The sequence below is a fragment of the Myxine glutinosa genome, chromosome 8 (assembly GCF_964187855.1).
Source record: "Myxine glutinosa chromosome 8, kmMyxGlut1.1, whole genome shotgun sequence".
Lineage (NCBI taxonomy): Eukaryota > Metazoa > Chordata > Myxini > Myxiniformes > Myxinidae > Myxine > Myxine glutinosa.
The window spans coordinates 91857097-91877774 of NC_136268.1; the positions used below are offsets into that span (position 1 = coordinate 91857097).

At 44.8% G+C, this 20678-nt stretch overlaps 1 protein-coding gene across 16 annotated transcripts in view; it reads right to left on the reverse strand.

The window, feature by feature from the left end:
- The window catches only part of LOC137432701 (uncharacterized), a 131156-nt gene that overhangs the window by 88463 nt on the left and 22015 nt on the right, over nucleotides 1–20678 (reverse strand). For 12 of the 16 annotated variants that reach the window (XM_078783513.1, XM_078783516.1, XM_078783514.1 and 9 more), the window contains 6 exons: nucleotides 20461–20622; nucleotides 16044–16129; nucleotides 5224–5303; nucleotides 4984–5078; nucleotides 1630–1878; nucleotides 1076–1157 (listed from right to left, as the gene is read on the reverse strand). In XM_078783513.1, the coding sequence (XP_078639639.1) occupies nucleotides 1076–1157; nucleotides 1630–1878; nucleotides 4984–5078; nucleotides 5224–5303; nucleotides 16044–16129; nucleotides 20461–20622 (754 nt within the window). The remainder of the gene's footprint in view (nucleotides 1–1075; nucleotides 1158–1629; nucleotides 1879–4983; nucleotides 5079–5223; nucleotides 5304–16043; nucleotides 16130–20460; nucleotides 20623–20678) is intronic. The other 4 variants (XM_078783523.1, XM_078783522.1, XM_078783521.1 and 1 more) reach the window with 1 other exon arrangement.

A 20678-nucleotide genomic window follows, 5' to 3' on the forward strand; every position in this document is an offset into this window, starting at 1 on the left:
AAGCGGGTGAAGCGTCGCCTGAGACCGGTTCTGCTCTTGCTTATTTGCTCAAATTTGTGGAGTAGATGCAGTTTTGCTTTCTGATTGGAAGGGCCTTTCTTTCATTCAAAATGTATAATCCCAACTGTCCTAATCTTTTACCGTATATACCATATATTCATATACATATATACATATGTTAGGCATTTTTACCTGCTGCTTTGCTCATGTATTTAATCGGAAGACAGCATTTTGTACTTCACAAACACTCTGCTCTATTCACTATAATTTGCCCGAATTCATTTTCCATCTCCTTGTAAGTCAGGTAATATCACCTTCGTCATCCATCCTTGCTGCAAAAAAATGGCACGAGCAAAAATCACTTCCGCTTTGCTATGAATGCCAGTTTTGGATGCTTTGGTTTAAACCTCTGCTTAAAATGAGTGAAAAGAAACATTTTGAAAATTTCAAATTTTTCTCTCTCAGATTTCAACATCACTGTAATGTATATTATCACATTGTTCAAACATTCTTTACATAGGATGATGATTCATTGTACCGGCTACCACCGGGTGGCGCTATACGACACACATTTAGATAGAGAGAATTGGGGTGTTCCCCCACCTTGAACTCCCTCCCCCAGATATGCTACCCAGACAGAAACCACACTTGCCATAAGCATAAGAAACCATAAGAAACCTTTAGGCAACATGCAAAAATTGGTCGGATTTGGGCCAGTAGTTTTTTTAGTTTTTAAAGCATATATAAATACGCAAATTCAGTTTGTATAAAATAGCTTGGATGCATCTAATATACAAGGCTTAGATACTTGATCACAATATAAGACACATTTTCCTTGGTTACAAGCTCCAGTGCATTTCATATCTGAAATTTCTGCATATTACTTGTGTTCTGTGTATCATGCCGTGAATGCGATGCCAAGCATTCCCCTAACTACCTCCAGTGTTAAAAGGATATTTGTTTCTTAGTTCATGAGTAACACAAATACTTACAATACAATACACCTTTTAAGAATGGTTGCCAAAATCTACCAGACACTCAAATAGAAACTGTGTAGGATTTGGTGAATTCGCACCTGCTTTATTTGTCATTTCATATTTCTCTTGAGATCCACTCTCTAATTTCCAATCAAGGATATCTTCTCTTGCTTGAAGTTCCTATTTTTGAAAAAGAGAACAAATATAACCTTGTGGATTTGCTCCATACGTTTATTCAAATTTTGTGAACTAACACTTAATACAAAACAAACTATCCAGTGTATGTGCATTTATTGTAAAAAAATAAATTGCAAAAACACATTCATTCATCCACACATCAACATTGCTTTCCTCTGCAATTTTGTAATTGGTTCGAACCTCTTTTTACATTGAAAAGCAATTTATTGCATATATGAAAGCCCAGGTCAGCTGTGGGAGCCAATCAAATCTTCACATCGCTTTAGACGTACCAAGTTTTATGTTTTCCATGTATTTGGATTGTGATACGAACATGTCTACAATAGAACAGTATCGTTTGCGCCTTGATGTAGCACCATATCATGACTCCCCAGTGCACTTTCACTTGTTGGTTTAATGTACAATTCATAGGGAATTTTAGATGAAGGTTCATTCAGAAATTGAAATTACTTACCATGGAGGACAAGGGAGGGCCTTCTCCTTTGTTAAGTTGAACTAAGGACAGATGTTGGCCGCACTCTCCAACTTCCGGTGACACCTGCTGTCCAGCCTGGGATATGGAAGTACCCTCTGCTGCAGATCCTAAATCACGATCATCAGAACAGTGGCCATGATTCGGATCGAAGTCAATACCTGAAAGGTACCTGCCTGTCTTTTTTTGTTTGTCATCGATTGATTCGTCAGATTTGCTGCCCTCGGACTCCTGTCAGTGCGAAACACAGTATGCATATTAATCAATTTTCTCTTCTACACATACATTCAATAAGAATAACACATCACAATTCATTTACTTTCTCAATAACATCTGGCAGAGTATTTCTCGGAGTTCTTCTGACTTCATTGATCATGAATTTTTTTTTTTGCACGATGACGTCTCTAATCCGGCCTGCAGGGCAGGGCAGTGCCTTCGATGTCAACATAGAGTTGTCATTCCTTGGTCTCTGTCATTTTCTAACGGTGTACAAGTCCATCTCCAGTGTGAAGAGGTACTGCTCTCCTTTGTGGGCTAGCTCCACTAACTCTCACCTTGCACCACTGGAAGTCAATGAAGTCCAAGGTCCTGCGGGTAAACTTTGTCACTGATGGTGACATTGAATCCCAAACCTACTCCGTTGTCTTAACAGACAAGTTGGTGGTGTAACAGTCTATCGCCATGTCATTTCTGGTCTTTCTTCTTCTGCTCTCATTCCTCATGAGCACCACCAGGTTAGTCAAGCTCATCCACAACCCAATATCAGTGGCGCCACTATCCAGCATACAATCACCTACAACCATTCCCCAACAGTGATGGTCTTCAGTAGATGCACAGAAAGTTTCATTGCGTTGAGGTCAACTTTTAAAACACTTAAGTCATACAATTCTTTTTGAATGGTGTCAATATTACTTTGGTTTCTCCTCCCAATAACTTGCTCCTTGTGTACCTCCGCCATTAGCAAGACCAAGGAATACTCAACAAGCCACGACATCGCATGATTATTGTGTCGCCATTGGCAACTCAAGGGTGGTTCGTTATGATGTTTGTTTCTTCCCATCCACTGCCAAACTATGGAACTCTTTACCTTCTCATGTCTTTCCAAACACTTACGACCTTCCCCTTTTCAAAAAGGAGATTTTTTACTTCCTCAAAAACTCTTATAGTGGGGTGGCTTAGCCCAAATATTCAAAAGAATTGTGCATTTTGTGATACAAGCACCAAATTTGGCACACTAGTAGACTATCATATTATGAAAAGATCTGGATATTGGGCCATCTCAGATTCAGAGATTTGATTTTTGCAAGATTTGCAGATTTTGCAAGCTGAGATTGCAACGCCAGGGACGGCCGACTCCTTCCTACGAGCTGCCCATGTCACCCGCACAAGAAGAGCTCATCAAATCACTGCAGCGACACTGCACATCCTGCAACACCGTGCGTATGAACGCCACTGTATGACATATGCTGATGATGCAGAAGACCTGCCTGAGTTCGAAGACTGGTGTCACCAGAGAGGAGAAGACATTCCCAACTTTCAGTACTGGGCAACTGTGCTGGAACTAGAGATGTTGGTACTCTGGTCTACGTGCGTTCTCTGCGGCAGGCTTCATTCACGACGTACCTTGATGCCCTGACGGAACTGGTCCCATGGTTCCATGCCTTAGACCACACACACTATGCCAGGTGGGTCCCTGTTCACCTGAGGGACACGGTTGCACTCCCAATGAAGCACCCAGATGTAGCCAGAGAATTCAGGGCTGGCAACTTCACTGTACAGAAGACGAAGAAGGTGTTCTCTTCGATCCCAATCGAATCGAAATCTTGCAAAAATCAAATCTCTGAATCTGAGATGGCCCAATATCCAGATCTTTTCATAATATGATAGTCTACTAGTGTACCAAATTTGGTGCTTGTATCACAAAATGCACAACAGGTTTGCTATGCTGCTACACTATTAAGACTATTCACTCTTTCTTCACTTTTCTATCAATGCAGCTCTTTTATTTAAGGCCTGGCATCGATGAGGACTACATAGTCCGTGACTGGAGCCTTCAACATTAAAAAAAATTCATTACTTTGAAAATCTCAACAGATTAATTTTTTATCAGTGGCCCAGCTTCGCTTGCCAGCAGATTAAAACCAACTGCCTTTGCCACACAAACGTCTCTACATGTGAACACAAAATTGCAGTTTTACTATCTGAGAAATCGTTTTTTAATGGAGAAAATCCTCGAGTTGAAGGGAAAAACCAGATAGGTCCATCCAGTAAGAAATGCTAAATTTAGCTGAAGCTCTTGTAAGGAATGAATCATTTCTTTGAGATTAGAGCATGTTGGTGGTCCCACACGAATAATAGCCATCGGCTCCGCATTAAAGGACGAATAAACAAATCAACAGCCTTTGCAGGCCTCCGATGGCTTTTAGAAACAACCACAGCTTTGTGTTATGTGTAGGCGCACATCAGAGTGCAGTCATTTCCATGATGATGTGAATAAGGCTCTTTGTATAGTGCATTGTACTTTCCCCCATTTTGGCCCTGTTCAAAAGTATTTATCCTAATATTAACTGCTCTTTATGTACATTACTCGTTCTGATTTTTTATTTTTAATTCACAGCAATTTCTGAGTGCCATTCACAAATTTGTCATCTTATTTGCTCATTCATCTCTTCTCCAATATGCTTATACAGTACTTTGTAGATAGCAAGTTTCCATGTAAATTAACAAACATTTTGAGTGAGTTAAATTAACGAAAGACTGCTTAATAAATTCAAACAAATCTTACAAATTGGGTCTGGCAGGATAGCTTACAAGTGCGCTTACTGGCCTCTGAGTTCTCCATCCTGGGTTTAAATTTCGGCCCAACTTTCAACTATCATGCTGGTGTTTCACAGGCAGGGATGATTCATCAAAGTGTGTGCCATCCTTCTGATGGATGTTAAGCCGGGTATCCTGCTTTCTATTATTAGTTGGCAGATGTTCAGCGTCCCACGGTGTCCTTTGTAAAGAGCAAGCAAGTTATAATTGGCACCCTGAACAAAGTAAACATCCCTGCACTCTCAGCCCGGTATCCTGTGTCGGAATGAGATCATAACCCAAGCTAAGAATCTGCTTCGGTAGAACCGATACTCTGTGTAGAGAATGGTGCACAAGTACAAGAACTTACAAATTCACAGTAAATTTGCAAAATAAACTTTGCCATAAAAGTAGATAAAATACAATTAAAAGGCCAATACAATTTAAAAGTCCAATAATATAGCTTATATTAAGTGTTGCTCTGAGATGCGACTTTATGCTTCTTGCCCAAATAACTATATCTAGAAGATGAAAACTTACCAAGAGATGTGCAGCCGAAACCAAGCCTGACACCTGCCTTGCAGTTGTGGCAAACTGTGCATTGGCAAAATGCTTGGTGCCTTCTAGTGATGTATCTGAGTGGAGTAGGTTTCATTCTGTCAATAAATATTGGTAGCTGGGACAGTCGAAAAAGAGTATTAAAGAACGTTTTTTCTGAGTTAGTACAGTAATAGTCCACTAATTACTGTACCATCTAGAAGATATCCACAATTATCTCACCAATTGAAGCCAGTGAGGTCGTGCTCACTGGAGAAAGCCGAAAGAGACGACCAGGGCGGTTACGTGCCGCATCATATGATCTGAGGACAACATTGTTCAAAATATGTGAACACGCGATGTTCAAGTTTGGGAACAATAGGTAAGAAATTATAAACATATTGTTACGGACGCGGTTAAGATGTTATTTTGACCGAGCGGTGGTGTAACCGCGGCCGAACATTTATTCCCCGACTAACCCGATTCAACCCCAAACGTTGGCCGTATCGCACCGCAGCTGCTCAATATGGAAAACTCTAAAGCGACCGAATGCAAAGAGGAAGAAGACGTACAGAAGAGTAACTGGGTTTATTATTTACACATATAAGCAGAAAGAAAGCAGTCACGTTTATTTACAGGCACATGAGACGCAGGTGACACAGTGAAATCCTTAGCTTATACAAGCTTAATTAACCCAGGGACAGAACAAACAAGGACAGACTCACGCGGGGAATGATGATAGGACTGGCGGGAGATGGATGGCTGGCGGGATAGGGAGGTCCAACTGGTCCTGCAGCCGATCGACTCGTTGGGCAGCCGCCGCTCCTTCGCGGCCCTGCTCCAAACTGCCGTCCAGGCCTCACGCTGCTGTGGCTGCAGTTTCGGTGGCTCCAGCTGCAGTAAATGCCGTTTCGGTGGCTCGAGCTGCAGTAAATGCAGTTTCGGTGGCTCGAGCTGCAGCTCAACTCTGGACTTCTCCCGGACTCAACTCAAAGCGCCTCTCTTGGACCCAACTGCTTGGACTCCCTCTCGTCTCTCTGTAAAAGCTCATCTCCTCGGGAAACGCCCTGCCGTGGGTTATATAGGCCCCGCCCCTCAACCTTTGTGAACCTCCCCGATCGCTCTTCCTCCGCCCTCTCTAGCCAAACCCCTGGCTCATGGTTGGTCGAGTGGGGCTGGCTCACTCCTCCCCTCTATGACGAGGTGGAGACACGCCTTTATTCTCCGACCCTGCCTCGTGGTCAATGGCGGCAATTGGAGGGGAGGTAATTGGCAATGGCACTCGAGGCCTGGCAATGACGAAAGGGGAAATGAAAGTTTTGGGAATGGGAATGAAGGGAATCTATCTCTTTCACTGGTGCAATGGAGTATTTCAATTAATGGGAGACACAGCCTTACCCTAAAACACATAATAAGATATAACTATTGAACAGGGGTACTCTATGATTGGCTGACGTGCATGCTTTTGGACTAATTATGGGACGCCCTTTGACCTTTACACAGCTCCGGAGGCAGGAGGCGCAGAATAAACAATAATAATAATAAAGCACACAATAAAAAAAACACAATCCTCATATCCGCAACACTGCACCCTCCTCCTCTTAGGCATGGCCCGGGCCTACAACTTTTATTTAGTGTGACACGTAGGTGTAGTTCCCTCTACTTTTAACCTGACCCTGAGTGGGACAGTTTTTAAAACATAAATAAATGTGTCCCGCTGCTCCATTGCACCCTGCCTAACAGACTTACGCCCACAGTTAACCGAATTGCGGAATGGTCTTCAAACTACACACTGACGGTGGGGAGCATTATTTACAATGACTCTGCTTTTATTTACAAAACTAACCCAGGACCTGTAATTGTTCTTTCTGGGGGGGGGAGACAGTCTGCTCTGCATCAATGCACCATGAAAGCACCTATAATGCACCAACACACCCTCGCACCAATCGGTGCAGTCACCACAGTTCATCAGTGTTCAATGCATGAAAATAAACTCAACAACCCCTAACCCTGCAGGTGGTCTCTTGCTCTTCGGCTCCCTCTGCTGGTTATTATTATTGTCTTCCAGTTGTTGTCTTTCTTTCATTTTCTTACTGGTGGCCTATTTGTATTAAAACTTGCACCCAATGTGTCCTTTTTATTTTATTTTATTTATGGCCCACAGGGCCGACTAGTGTGGTTCACCTGTGGGGCATCGGTGCCCTGTGGCCAAGGTCCGCCAGCAAGATTTCGGGCCCTCATGGCCGGTTCCAGCAGAGGGGCCATGCCCCAACCCATGGGGTCCATATGTGGTGCTCGGCCACAGACATGTGGTCCATAATGTGGTGCATCGATGCAGACAGCTGGTTCTGGGAATTCCGGGCGCACAATGGAGGACTCACGCACGCTCCCCTCGGCGCCCAATGGCGCACAGGTCATGTGGGAGACAAAAGGGGGAAGACAAATGAGCGAGGGGTAAGGTCACAAGGGTACACATCAATAAGGCAATGCAAGGCGAAATGCGTACGGAGGGCGAAGTGAGAAAGCTCGTCCCTACCGTACGTCACCCCCCTGTCACCTACACTACCCTTGCCCTTACCCCATATGTACAAAAATCTACACATTTACAAATTCGTCGCTAATGTCTCGTCTTCCCATATTTCCCCTTTACCAAATTCGTCTCCACAATCCTTCTAAAGAAAATTTGCCATCACCCAATTCATCATCAATCCTCATAAGGAGGAAGAGATGGAACAACAAAGCACAATGTCACACCCACGTCATGATGCGTCTCACATTCCAAACATTTGCACAGTAAAATAACAAAACTTGGCATGGTGTGGAGTACCTGTCACCTCAGGTGAGTGGATGCAGATGGTGCGAGGAGATCCTTCATCCTATCTACCCTCTAAATGACTTTAACACTCTTTACTCTACCTGGGGTCTTTCCCTGCCAATCCATTGGCCACTTACACTATGGGTTCTAATAACCAATTCCCATTGACCAAACTGTGGTGCTGCTCAATTTGGGGTCTCACTCCCCCGATTCATCTCCCGGTGACCTTGCACAATTTCTGGGCTGTGACGTGTAGCTCTCCCAGCAGGTCTACCCACCTGCACACCTCCACCACTGTAGTTGCCACCCGAGCTTACCTAGCTCCTCACCCTAACCTAACTAACTGGGGAAGGCCCCTCCTGGCTCTGTCACCCCTTGGTGCCCTCTGGCACTGGGCTACCCGGGTCCGTCCTCCGGATCCTCGGGCCCCATCCACAACAACTACCGGCTCCCAGAGCCCACCTGCAGCCTCACCTGGCCGACATCCTCACAGTGGTGGAGTGCCCAAACCAACTACACACACTAACAGGCTACACGCCCAGCCATTTCCACAACACTAATGCACCCCTCCAAACATCATTCTTCCACCCGCACCACAGATGCCAATATCCAACCACAATTTACCTGTACCCTCTACCTAACACTTACACTACCCGCCCCGGGTATTCGTGATGGGGGTCCACTCTTCCCCCATTCACACCTTCGCACCATCCACTCCACTCCATAGTTTCCACCATACTCACTCCACGACCATCCATTCCAATACTCCATATACTCCACACTCCATGTATTTCACACAACCATTCTCCATACACCTGTTGTTGCACACCTGTGCAATCATACCTGGTGCCACCTGCACCCTCCTTCTCCCTGGACCATTTGGTCAATACAACTCACATCACCATCACCATCACTCAAACACTGCTCCATACACCTGTTCAGTTGCACACCTGTGCAATCACACCTGTTCCTCACACACTTTTCACAATACACTTCTATACACCTCCAACACTCACACGGCATCATCTGATCTACCTGTTACCCTGCTAACTTAGTGCTCCCCGTCTTCCCTTTAAACTAAGCACATACCACGTCATTATTATCCACTCTAATCTACCTGCGTCCCCACTACAGGTATCAGTCACTACCTAACCTTAACGTTACCTAATGTCATCTTCTAGGTCCCTACACACAATATCCTAACCCACCCGGGCTAGTTTTCACTGCCATACACCCCATAACTCTAGTGCTCCTTTGCCCCCCTCCGTGAGGGATGGTGGATTTGCCATCCCACCACATCGGGGCTCTCTCACTATAAATTTTGCTCGTCCAAATTCAACAAATCAAAAATTTTCCAATTACTGCCAATTCTATTCACTTTTCTAAATTTCGTATCAAATCACTATCACTATCACTATCACCATCATCACAGTCCGCTATATCCTAGCCTCGGTGCGTCATGACATCATTAAACTCGGCTTCGCAAAGCCGAGCAATGAATTCGGGTGGTTTGGTTGCCTGCAGGTTGAATCCGTCCGGCTTTCGGCTCAAGGGAGGTGGTTTGGTCGGGCCGAGATTCCACGCACCATCTCGGCGCGGCTCCTTGCGGTCCCGGGCCCGATGGCTCAATCTCCCCCGGTCGGAACCCCGTCCCCACGAGGGGGCACCGTTCCGCTTCCTCCCACTCGCCCCTGAACCGTACCAGTCGCCTCGCCCTCCAAGGCCCGGACTCGACCATGCGGGGCGGGGCCAAGCCCGAATCGGCAACGACGCTTCGAAGAGAAACGACGCAGCTTCGATCCGCGCCGGGCCTCGCATCCAACAAAGCACACCGCGCCCCGAGTGCTCGCATCGGCTATCCGTCGCTCTAACCGCTAACCCGGTTACCGTCGATGCCTCACCTGCATGCTTACATGCATACGCTACCCCTTTCACCCTCACCAAACCCGGCGTTCCAACGTCGTCCGTACATTCCACCAACGCTCTCCCTGTTACACACCACACCTCTCGCGCACACCTCGGTCCACACCTCTCCTCCGTTACGTCCTCCGTAACACTCACCATGGGCGTGCACTCTGGCATCCACCCACTAACGCGCTCAGATGGGCTCTCCCACACTCGCGCTACCACCAACTCAGGTGTGCTTCCTCGCACACCCTCAACCATTCCAAGCGTGCATTCTCGCACCCGCTCCACCACCAACTCACTCTCCGGGTCACTCACACCCTCACACGTACACTCCGTACACCCCGACGTGCATTCTCGCTCGCACTCGGTTTCACACTCGCGCTTCGTAACACGCTCACCTTTTGACGCACACTTTTTCCTCACACGCGTGCCATTTTTACTCACACGGGACCCTTCACCAACGCCCGGATGCTTCCTCGATCCCAAGCGCGCGAAAATTCTTTTGTCGCCAAACATCCTCTTACAAAATCTCCCCGCACAATACACAGCACGTCTCACCTTCGGGGTTCTTCTTCCTCCCTGCACCAAAACCTGCAAACTCTTTATTTGGTTAGTGCGTACATAATCATGATTTGAGCAGGGACTTTGCACATTTTCCATTTCTCCCTGCAATTCCCGGGCTACCTCCGTCATCTCTTCAATTTTAATTCCCAGCACTGCTTTTTCTTTATTCACCTCGACGACCGCTGGCTTTAATAAAACACCCTCCTCTACCTCAGCGGTCGCCGGCTTTTCCAAACCCCGTGTCGCGATTTCTACCCCCGTCATTGTACCCACGCTTTCCTCCGCTTCGCTCAACCAGCGCTTCTCGACCCGCTTTACCTCCTCGTGCACCCGTGGGACCTGCTCGCCCAACCTGCGGTCTCTGTCCCTCTGCTCCCTTTCCTCCCAATCGGCCCCCATCCTATCCATTTTTGCATTCATTTCGGCCATGAAGGCTTGCATTTGGGCCACCGTTGGTAGTACAAAGGGTACTGTCACGATTTGTTGCAACAAAAGGTTCAAATCCAACGGCGGCGCTGCTACGGTCGCGGGCGCGGTCCCCGCAGCCATGTGCGAGGCGCCATTTTGCGCGCACGTGGGCCATTTTGTGCACCTGATACCCCCACGACCGCACCTTCTTTACTCTCCTCCACCATTTTCCCCACTTCTTCCCTGGGGTCCTGGGTCCATTCCACCCCGTCTATCTCTATCTCTCCCACCGGCATCCCGTCGCCTTGACCAGCCATGGCGCGATTTCAAAATTCGGGTTTTCCTTTAAAAACAAAACAATTTCCAGCTGCTTGTAATTTTGAGCGCGTTAAGCGCGCTTCGGGCCTCATATCCCACTCCCCGACACCAATTGTTACGGACGCGGTTAAAGATGTTATTTTACCGAGCGGTGGTGTTGCCGCGGCCGAACAGTGCTTCCCTGACTAAAACCCGATTTACCCCAAACTTTGGCCGTATCGCACCGCAGCTGCTCAATAGGGAAAAGACAAAGACGATGGATGTGAAGAAAAGGAAGACGAAGGCAAAGAAAGGTTTGGAAATACGATTACTATTTATTACTATTTACAGGCTCAAAATAACCAAGGAGAAGGAAAGATAAGAAAATAATATACAGAACCTTTTTAGAGACACAGGGAAAACACTAGCTTATCTAACAGGCTTAACTTATTCCCAGGGACAAGACAAAAGACAGACTACGAGCACACTTACACGGGGGATGATGATAGGGATGGCAGGTGGATGGCTGGCGGGATAGGGAGGTCCAACTGGTCCTGCAGCCGATCGACTCGTTGGGCAGCCGCCGCTCCTTCGCGGCCCTGCTCCAAACTGCCGTCCAGGCCTCACGCTGCTGTGGCTGCAGTTTCGGTGGCTCCAGCTGCAGTAAATGCAGTTTCGGTGGCTCGAGCTGCAGTAAATGCAGTTTCGGTGGCTCGAGCTGCAGTAAGTGCAGTTTTGGTGGCTCGAGCTGCAGCTCAACTCTGGACTTCTCCCGGACTCAACTCAAAGCGCCTCTCTTGGACCCAACTGCTTGGACTCCCTCTCGTCTCTCTGTGAAAGCTCATCTCTTCGGGAAACGCCCTGCCGTGGGTTATATAGGCCCCGCCCCTCAACCTTTGCGAACCTCCCCGATCGCTCTTCCTCCGCCCTCTCTAGCCAAACCCCTGGCTCATGGTTGGTCGAGTGGGGCTGGCTCACTCCTCCCCTCTATGACAAGTGGAGACACGCCTTTATTCTCCGACCCTGCCTCGTGGTCAATGGCGGCAATTGGAGGGAAGGTAATTGGCAATGGCACTCGAGGCCTGGCAATGACGAAAGGGGAAATGAAAGTTTTGGGAATGGGAATGAAGGGAATCTATCTCTTTCACTGGTGCAATGGAGTATTTCAATTAATGGGAGACACAGCCTTACCCTAAAACACATAATAAGATATAACTATTGAACAGGGGTACTCTATGATTGGCTGACGTGCATGCTTTTGGACTAATTATGGGACGCCCTTTGACCTTTACACAGCTCCGGAGGCAGGAGGCGCAGAATAAACAATAATAATAATAAAGCACACAATAAAAAAAACACAATCCTCATATCCGCAACAATATCATATTTAAATACAGCGGAGCATCCTTGCATCCAACAGATATGGTTTGGACTGGTCTTTGTATTGAAAATCCATAATACCAGAACTCTCTACCCCCTCTCCCTTCCCGCCAACCAACCCTCCATCCCATCCCCTGCCTAACACTGTGTCCAAAATATTGTAAAATGACTGGAACGACATGTGGGCAAAAAAATTACTCATTCTGAACAAAAATACCATCGTCAACTGAAAACGCTACTTTTATGACCCACTGCTATTATAGCCCATATACTCGTGTCGTCCATGCACTCCATTATGTCACATGCATTGCCATTATCCACAGCTTTATTTATTATTGATTAATTATTAGGATATTTATAATGACCACTTTAGGGTGCATTAAAGCTAAATTGCAGCAATGTACAATATATGAAAAAAAATTCCAAACTATTCCCCAGGGCTACTCTATCATGTGTATGAAGTTTTGCATCGATCTGTTAAGCGGTTCTGGAGAAGAAGATTTTTTACGTTTCCATTTTAAATCCAATATGGCCACCAGACCACATTACCGATGGTGTCATAAATTTATTTATTCACTCATATCGGGTCATAGATCAAATATATAAAGTTTCAGATTTTTCGGAAAAGGCTTTCAATTCAACCAATTATGGTTCACCGAAGATGAATACCACTTCACCGAAGATGTCATCGTTATCACCCTATTTACCTCATGGAGAGTTGTTGGCATGTGCCAAGTTTCAATTTTTTTTGTTGAGCAGTTTCAGAGAAGATGTCCAATTTTTTCCCCCTATAATCCAATATCGCTGCCATACCATGTGCCCCATAATATCAGAGTTATCAATAAAATATTCTCCTTGGGGAGTCTCTCTAAGTTTAAAGTTTTGCATCGATCAGACAAGTCTTTGCAGAGAAAAATAAATTTAAAGAGAAAATATATTGACATGGACACACATACACACAGTCAGGGGTCTTTCAATTCCTTCAGTGCGAGACTAAAAATTGAAGAAAAGAGCACCCCTTAGTGTTCAGGATAAACAACCCTGTCATCAGTCCTTCCTTCCCAATTAAAGAATTAAACAAATAAATATTTTATGTACCTTTCACCTGAGACTGTTAAACCTGCAGTTCCCATTTTCCCACTACAGTGCTATAAAAACTTGCAATAATAAGTCTTAGTTAATTTCTACACAATTTCTCAATGGATTTTTGAATTTTTTAAATAAAATAAGAATATATATTTTACTGCTCCTTATATTGAGTTGAAATGTGTTTATTAAAAAAGATTTTCCATCAAAAGTGTGTTTGTTATAAGACTATTCACTATATCACCAGTGATCCTTATATTGGTACTCTACTGTACTTATTTGAAGTCGTTAAATGTTGTAGTCGGCCCGGATTCAGGTCCGGATTCAAAGAACCACATACACTACATGACGAAAAGTATGCGGACACCCCGTCTAATTAGTGGATTCGGCTGTTTCAGCCACACCCATTGCTGACAGGTATATATAATCAAGCACACAGCCATGCAATCTCCATAGACAAACATTGGCCGTATAATGGGCCGTACTGAAGAACTCAGTGACTTTCAACGTGGCACCGTCATAAGATGCCACTTTTTCATCAAGTCAGTTTGTCAAATTACTTCCCTACTAGAGCTGCCCCGGTCAACTATAAGTGCTGTTATTGTGAAGTGGAAACGTCTAGGAGCAACAACAGCTCAGCCGCAAAGTGGTAGGCCATACAAGCTCACAGAATGGGACCGCCGAGTGCTGAAGTGCGTAGCGCGTAAAAATTGTCTGTCCTTGGAGGAAGCCCTTTCCTGTTTCAGCATGACAATGCCCCTGTGCACAAAGCGAGGTTCATACAGAAATGGTTTGTCGAGATTGGTGTGGAAGAACTTGACTGGCCTGCACAGAGCCCTGACCGCAACCCCATCGAACACCTTTGGGATGAATTGGAACGCCGACAGTGAGCCAGGCCTAATCGCCCAACATCAGTGCCCGGCCTCACTAATGCTCTTGTGGCTGAATGGAAGCAAATCCCCACAACAATGTTCCAACATCTAGTGGAAACCCTTCCCAGAATAGTGGAGGCTGTTGTAGCAGCAAATGGGTGACCACTCCATATTAATGCCCATGATTTTGGAATGAGATGTTCGATGTTCGGGTGTCCACATATTTTTGGTCATGTGGTGTAAGTATATAGCTCGATGACATCCGCCTTTGCAGTCCAGTTTGAAATAAAAACATTTGGATGGAATCAACAGAGCGTAGATCGAAGTAGTATGCTAACTGCCCAGGGAAGTAAGGAGAATATGACAGTTCCTGCATGAAGGCTGAAAGTTTTTGTATCTGGCAGCTGCACTTCAATAATCAATATGTTCAACTTTTACGACGAGTCATCAACGACAATCGGACATGTCAAACCCAGGATCCTAGGATCCCAACCCGGCACCCTAACCGCTAAGCCAACACCAGGCTTAATCTATCTATCTATATTATAATAGGCTATGGTGATTCTGTCTGTCCGTGGGTTTTGGCTTACTCCGTTGAGAGAGTAGCTCCACCCATTCTGGGAGGGACTTGAAAACAAATCACCACCATTTTATTAACTCGCATAGCTTTGCGGCCTGTTTAGTTAGGCCCGTGCTGTCTTGCTCTCTGAACAGTTTTATTTCAACTCTAATTCAATATATCGTTTCATTTTTCACAGTCGCTAACATAGTTTTAGACTCGGTGGAAAAAAACGGGAATAAAATCCCATGAAAGATACCGTCCCTGCTAAAAATGTTCTATAGAATATCTTTAAAAAACCAATAGACTTCTATAGAAATCTCTATGGAACAATTTATTTCTATAGATTAGCACCGTAATTCTACAGGACAAAAATGGCGTTCTATAGGACAGAAACGGTGTTCTATAGAAGAGCACCTCTGTTCTATAGGACAACACTCCTGTTCTATAGGACAGCAATGGTGGTATGGCTACCAAAGGTGGATGCGGGTTATGTTTTCACCTCTGTTTGTCTGACTTTGAGCATGATGTCTAAAAAAGTTATTGACGGACTCGGACAAAACTTGGTGGGCAGGTTAGGTGTGTGAGAAGGACGAATTGATTCGATGTTAGTGAGGATGCCGATGCGGTTCCAGATTCAAAAAACTTTTAACATGATTCTTCACAATTTCAAGATTTGGCCAGAAACGATATATAACAAGATATTCCAAAAAGTATGGGTAGGTTATGAAAAACTAGGTGCATGAGTTGGGTAGGTGACAAAAACAAGCCGCTTCGATTTTGGTTAATGTCCGGATCCAGAACTGACCGGATCAGTCATTGTTCATTGACCTGAATATCATTGTTCAACTGACCGAAGATCATTGGGATACAAGTCGTAAACTGTTCAACCTGGCAAAGGTATGCGCTATACCGAGCGCCATTCTAGTTAATTTGTCTGTTATTATTTGCTTTCTTGTCTGTTATACTCCCATAAAAATACATATAAACATTTGTTCCTTCGCATTCAGGCCAATATGTGTGAAGCAGTTAAAGTGGTTTTGTGCCTGGCAGCTGCAAAATTAACAAAATAAGTTGTGCCAAACTTGAATACTCATTCCCTCATTAAGTTAACACTTGTATATGGTTGTGAAGACATGGCCTGTGTACGCAAATGTGAAGGGTGATTACGTACATGGGAGTGCTATTGCATAAGGGAGAGGGATCGGAGCTCATCGATGGTGCACTCGTGCTGAGATAAATAGTATCACTCTGTTGATTCTGAATAGGAGACATTTGATATTACACCAACAAGCAGCATATCAAAATGACACAGCACTTCAATAATCAAAACAACAAATCAAAGTATGGAAAAATCTTCAAAAATCCAGGGAAGTGTCGCGTTCTGAGCATACTAAGTACGTGACTGTTGAATACGTCATATCTTGGGGATGCAACTTTCATGCTGATGCAAAGTACCCTCATCGGTGAGTCTGATGCTCCCAGTCGCACATGGAAGGTAATAATATAGTACATGGGCTTATGTATATTTGTGGACCGTTTTGCTAGATTCTTGGCAACTAGGCTTAAATCACTCTAAATAGCATATAAAATAAAAAAATTGCTGTTGCCAAATTTTCACGACATCTTCATGGCGGCCATCTTGGATTTCAAGATGGCCACCATTTCGGACCTATTTTGCCTTATATCTCACTTATTAATCAAGGTATCAGCACAAGAATAGTGTCCTTACCCACATTTTCGGGGTCAAGGAAGACAATGGTAATAATCAAATTTCAGCTGGATGGCCAACATCTTTATAATTTCAAGATGGCCACCATTTTTTTATCTAGTTTTGCCCAAACTCCAGGTCAAAGCCATACTTTAAAAGGTTTTCATGTATATCAGGTTTAAATATAAATGTCCTGGTATTGAATCTATTTACTTTTACTCACAGGTACTTACATTTTTAGATAATGGTTAGGATTGGATTGGGAGGGGGTGGATAGGAGGTGGGGGGACAGGGGAGTTCTTCTGCCAGATCCACACCCAAATATTATCTAAAGAATCAAGCTACCGTACATCTAGTTTTAGTCAAATATTATTCCTGAAACTGTGTTGGATGACTTTTTAACAATCTTTATTCTTTTCAGATGTGCAGCAGACGACCTTGAGAAGTTGCATTCTTGGATAACTGTGGAGGAAGAACGACTGCCGGCATCATGACCACGCCAGAGGAACCTGCTGCTAAAAAGAAGCCCATTGACTTCAGTCTTTGTTTGCTATGCCAAGGGAAGAAATACATAAAAAGGAAAGTGCTTGAGCCTTTAAGCACACCACAGGCAGATACATATGAGACATTTTTGCGAAATCTCACCAAACGAGATACATACAGGAATCCGACATATGTGGCCATAAATCAAAGACTGCAAGGCTTATCCGCTGGTGATCTGATGTCAAGAAAAGCATTATGGCATCGGAGCTGTTACGGTATGCTGACACATATACAGCATATTGAACGTGATAAAGGACGATATGAACAAGCCACAAGTCAAATGGACACTCGTGTTCTGACCGGAGGTAAGAAACGAGGAAGACCATCAACAACTCCTATTCCAGAGGAAGCCTCCTGTTCAGCACCAGCAGAAAGGCAGACACGGTCGACAGTACCATCATTCTGCCGGAATATGTGCTTTTTCTGTCAGACTGTGAAACAGGACAAAAAGACCGGGACAGAAGAGATACGCTGTGAGTGTAGAAGCAAAGATATTGGTAGGTCAGTTAAACAGATTGTGGAAAACAGTGACAACAGTGTCTGGAAACTCAACCTTGCGGACTTTCTCGTTGAGGGAGATTTTCTTGCAAGGGACATAACCTACCATAAGAGCTGTTTGACCTCCAACTGGAGTCGCTACGTGCAAATGCCACAGCGCAAAAATTGTGCAGGTGACCAAAGTGGTGATGGGGACTTAGGACAGAGAGAGAGATTTGTATCAGCTGAAATTGAGTTCTTCACTGAATTACAGGATTGCATCGATGATGGACAGTTTGTCTCAACACCTGAGGCTGATGAGGTCTACAGTAACATGATGCGGGACTATGGTATTCAGAATCACAGCATCACCAGGGGCAGGCTGCTACAGGAGATCCGTGAGAACATTTGTTGTGATATTACCGATGGTCAAGGCCAAAAACCTTCTGTCATTCATGGCAAAAAGGCAAGAAGGACAGCAATAGATGCTGCAATTGAGGTGATTCCTAAAGCTGTGGAGGAAGGAATTCTTAATGCAGAGAAATTCGGACAGGAGGCTTACAGTGCATTTGTAGAAAAGAGAATAAAGGGAAACCAAAACCTGTGGTCGACAATGACCAAATTGAAATTGCCATCTTGGAATTCGGTTGGCAAAGACCTGTTGGTGAAAACTGGTAGTGAGGTAGTGGCACTGAAAGTGACGACATCCCTGTTTGCTCGACTACTAGTCATTGCAAGGTCATCGAGGGAAGCAGTGGATCTAGAGGAAGTGGTAGGGGCACATGAACTGTCCAATACCAATAGAACTCTTCTCCAGCCAAATGGAATGGTCCACCCCACCACCGACAAGAGCGAGATCATATCACTCCTGGAGGGTCTTGTGAAATCCAGTGATGACACAAACTCAAGTGACCATGCTGAAGAACTTGCAGAACACCCTGAGAATGTGCAAGAAAGACCCAGGACATGCTTAATTGTTGATGGAATGGCGCTATTGCAAGAATTAATGAGTGTCAAGAAATTTCAGAACTGCAAGGAGCTAGGCACAGCGTATGTACAGCTAGCCGAATGCAGAGGACGTGCTTATGAGCAGCTTCGGGTTATGTTTGACAATTACACAATTGATGCATCATTGAAGGAAGGAACAAGGGAACGTCGTAGAGGCAAGACCAAGGCAGTGAAAAACTATATTGTTGATGAGCAAACCAAAATCAAGGACACCAAGTCATTCCTTGCTAGTAATGTCACAAAGGATTCACTGACACTCTTCCTGGCAAATAGATTGATCAACAGTAGATCCTCCATGCAGATTGTAACGGTGACAAGGAGAAGTGTCCAGAGCAATTTTGAATGTGAAATTGCTAAAGAGGTCAGTAGCCAGGAGGAAGCTGACACACTCATGATTTTGCATGCAGTGCAACTTGTGAAAACAGGATTCATTGTGAGTATCTATTCCCCAGACACAGATGTGTTGTCACTTGCTCTACGTCGAAGTGATGACCTAGGAAGTGATGCTGCAGTTATCATGGGCACTGGAAAAAACAGTCGGAAAATCTTACTAAGGCCAATCTATGAACAGCTTGGTGCTCAGAGGGCAAAAGCACTTGTTAATTGGCATGCTCTCACCGGCTGTGACACCACTGGCCACATTCAGGGCAAGAGTAAAACAACTTGCTTCAAGGCATTCACTGAAAGTAGTCAAACAGTAGTGTCAGCAATTGCTCAGCTTGGAGAGGGTGATAAACCATCTGATGCTGTCCTAGAAGGATGTGAAGAGTATTTCTGTCGCCTCTTCTGTCCGAAAGGTGTCACAATAAGAAGTGCTGCTGAACTACGATGGCACCTATTCCGCCAGCTGAAGGCTGATCAGGGAGTCGAGAAACTAACACCAACTGCTGGTGCCTGGAAAGAGCATGTCCAGCGTGCTCATTTGCAAGCACACACGTGGGCACAAGATCTAACTCTAAATCCAACTGTGATCGACCCAAACATCTTGGGATGGGAAACTGTTGGAGGCGAATTGAGACCAGTCCTGACGCAGGTTGCAATTGCTCCAGCCTCAATTCTCCAACTTGTTCGCTGTGGCTGTGGACGAGCTGCAGAGTCCTAGCAAATTGTGTTCACGCAGGTGTTCATGCAAAGCTAGGAATGTAGTCTGTACCGAATTGTGTAACTGTGATGCTGATTTGGAGAAATGCTGCAACACTGATGCCCAGCCTATTGGGAATGACATTGTGTTTGATCAGTAGAGAGCCCGTCGTTTGGATTTTTGATAGGAGTTGTTTGATGAAACAAACTGATTAACAAACTGTAGCATTGCTTTCAGAAAAGGCTTAAGTCTATGATGGTTGCTAGCCACCACAACTAGTCTTCATCAATTGTCTCAGACTAAGACACTAGGCTATGTTTGCTCATACTTTGATTAAAAATGGCGGCCATCTTGAAATTATAAAGATGTTGGCCATCCAGCTGAAATTTGATTATTACCATTGTCTTCCTTGACCCCGAAAATGTGGGTAAGGACACTATTCTTGTGCTGATACCTTGATTAATAAGTGAGATATAAGGCAAAATAGGTCCGAAATGGTGGCCATCTTGAAATCCAAGATGGCCGCCATGAAGATGTCGTGAAAATTTGGCAACAGCAATTTTTTTATTTTATATGCTATTTAGAGTGATTTAAGCCTAGTTGCCAAGAATCTAGCAAAACGGTCCACAAACTTTGGTGTCCCAACATAAGCCCATGTACTAATATGTCAAAAACTACTACTTCCATGAGATTAAAACTTGGTTAATTTGGTAGTGCATCCTCCCTATTGATAGATTATTTACAATGTGAATTGAATATGAATGGAAGGACCTTTGGATGTTGAAAAATGCAAGTGTTGGTGTCTTCAGCTAGAGATGGCATTGGCTGGCTCCCAGGCAAGGATGGTGGGCTGAAGGACATGGTGGGAAGCAGCAGATCGTTGGATAATGTTTCTGGATTTTGCGAGCCAAGCAAGCACTGATCCTTCTGTCCCTGTTGGAAATGTGGGATAATAACTAGCTTGGATCGCCTGTATGGCATTCGGACAT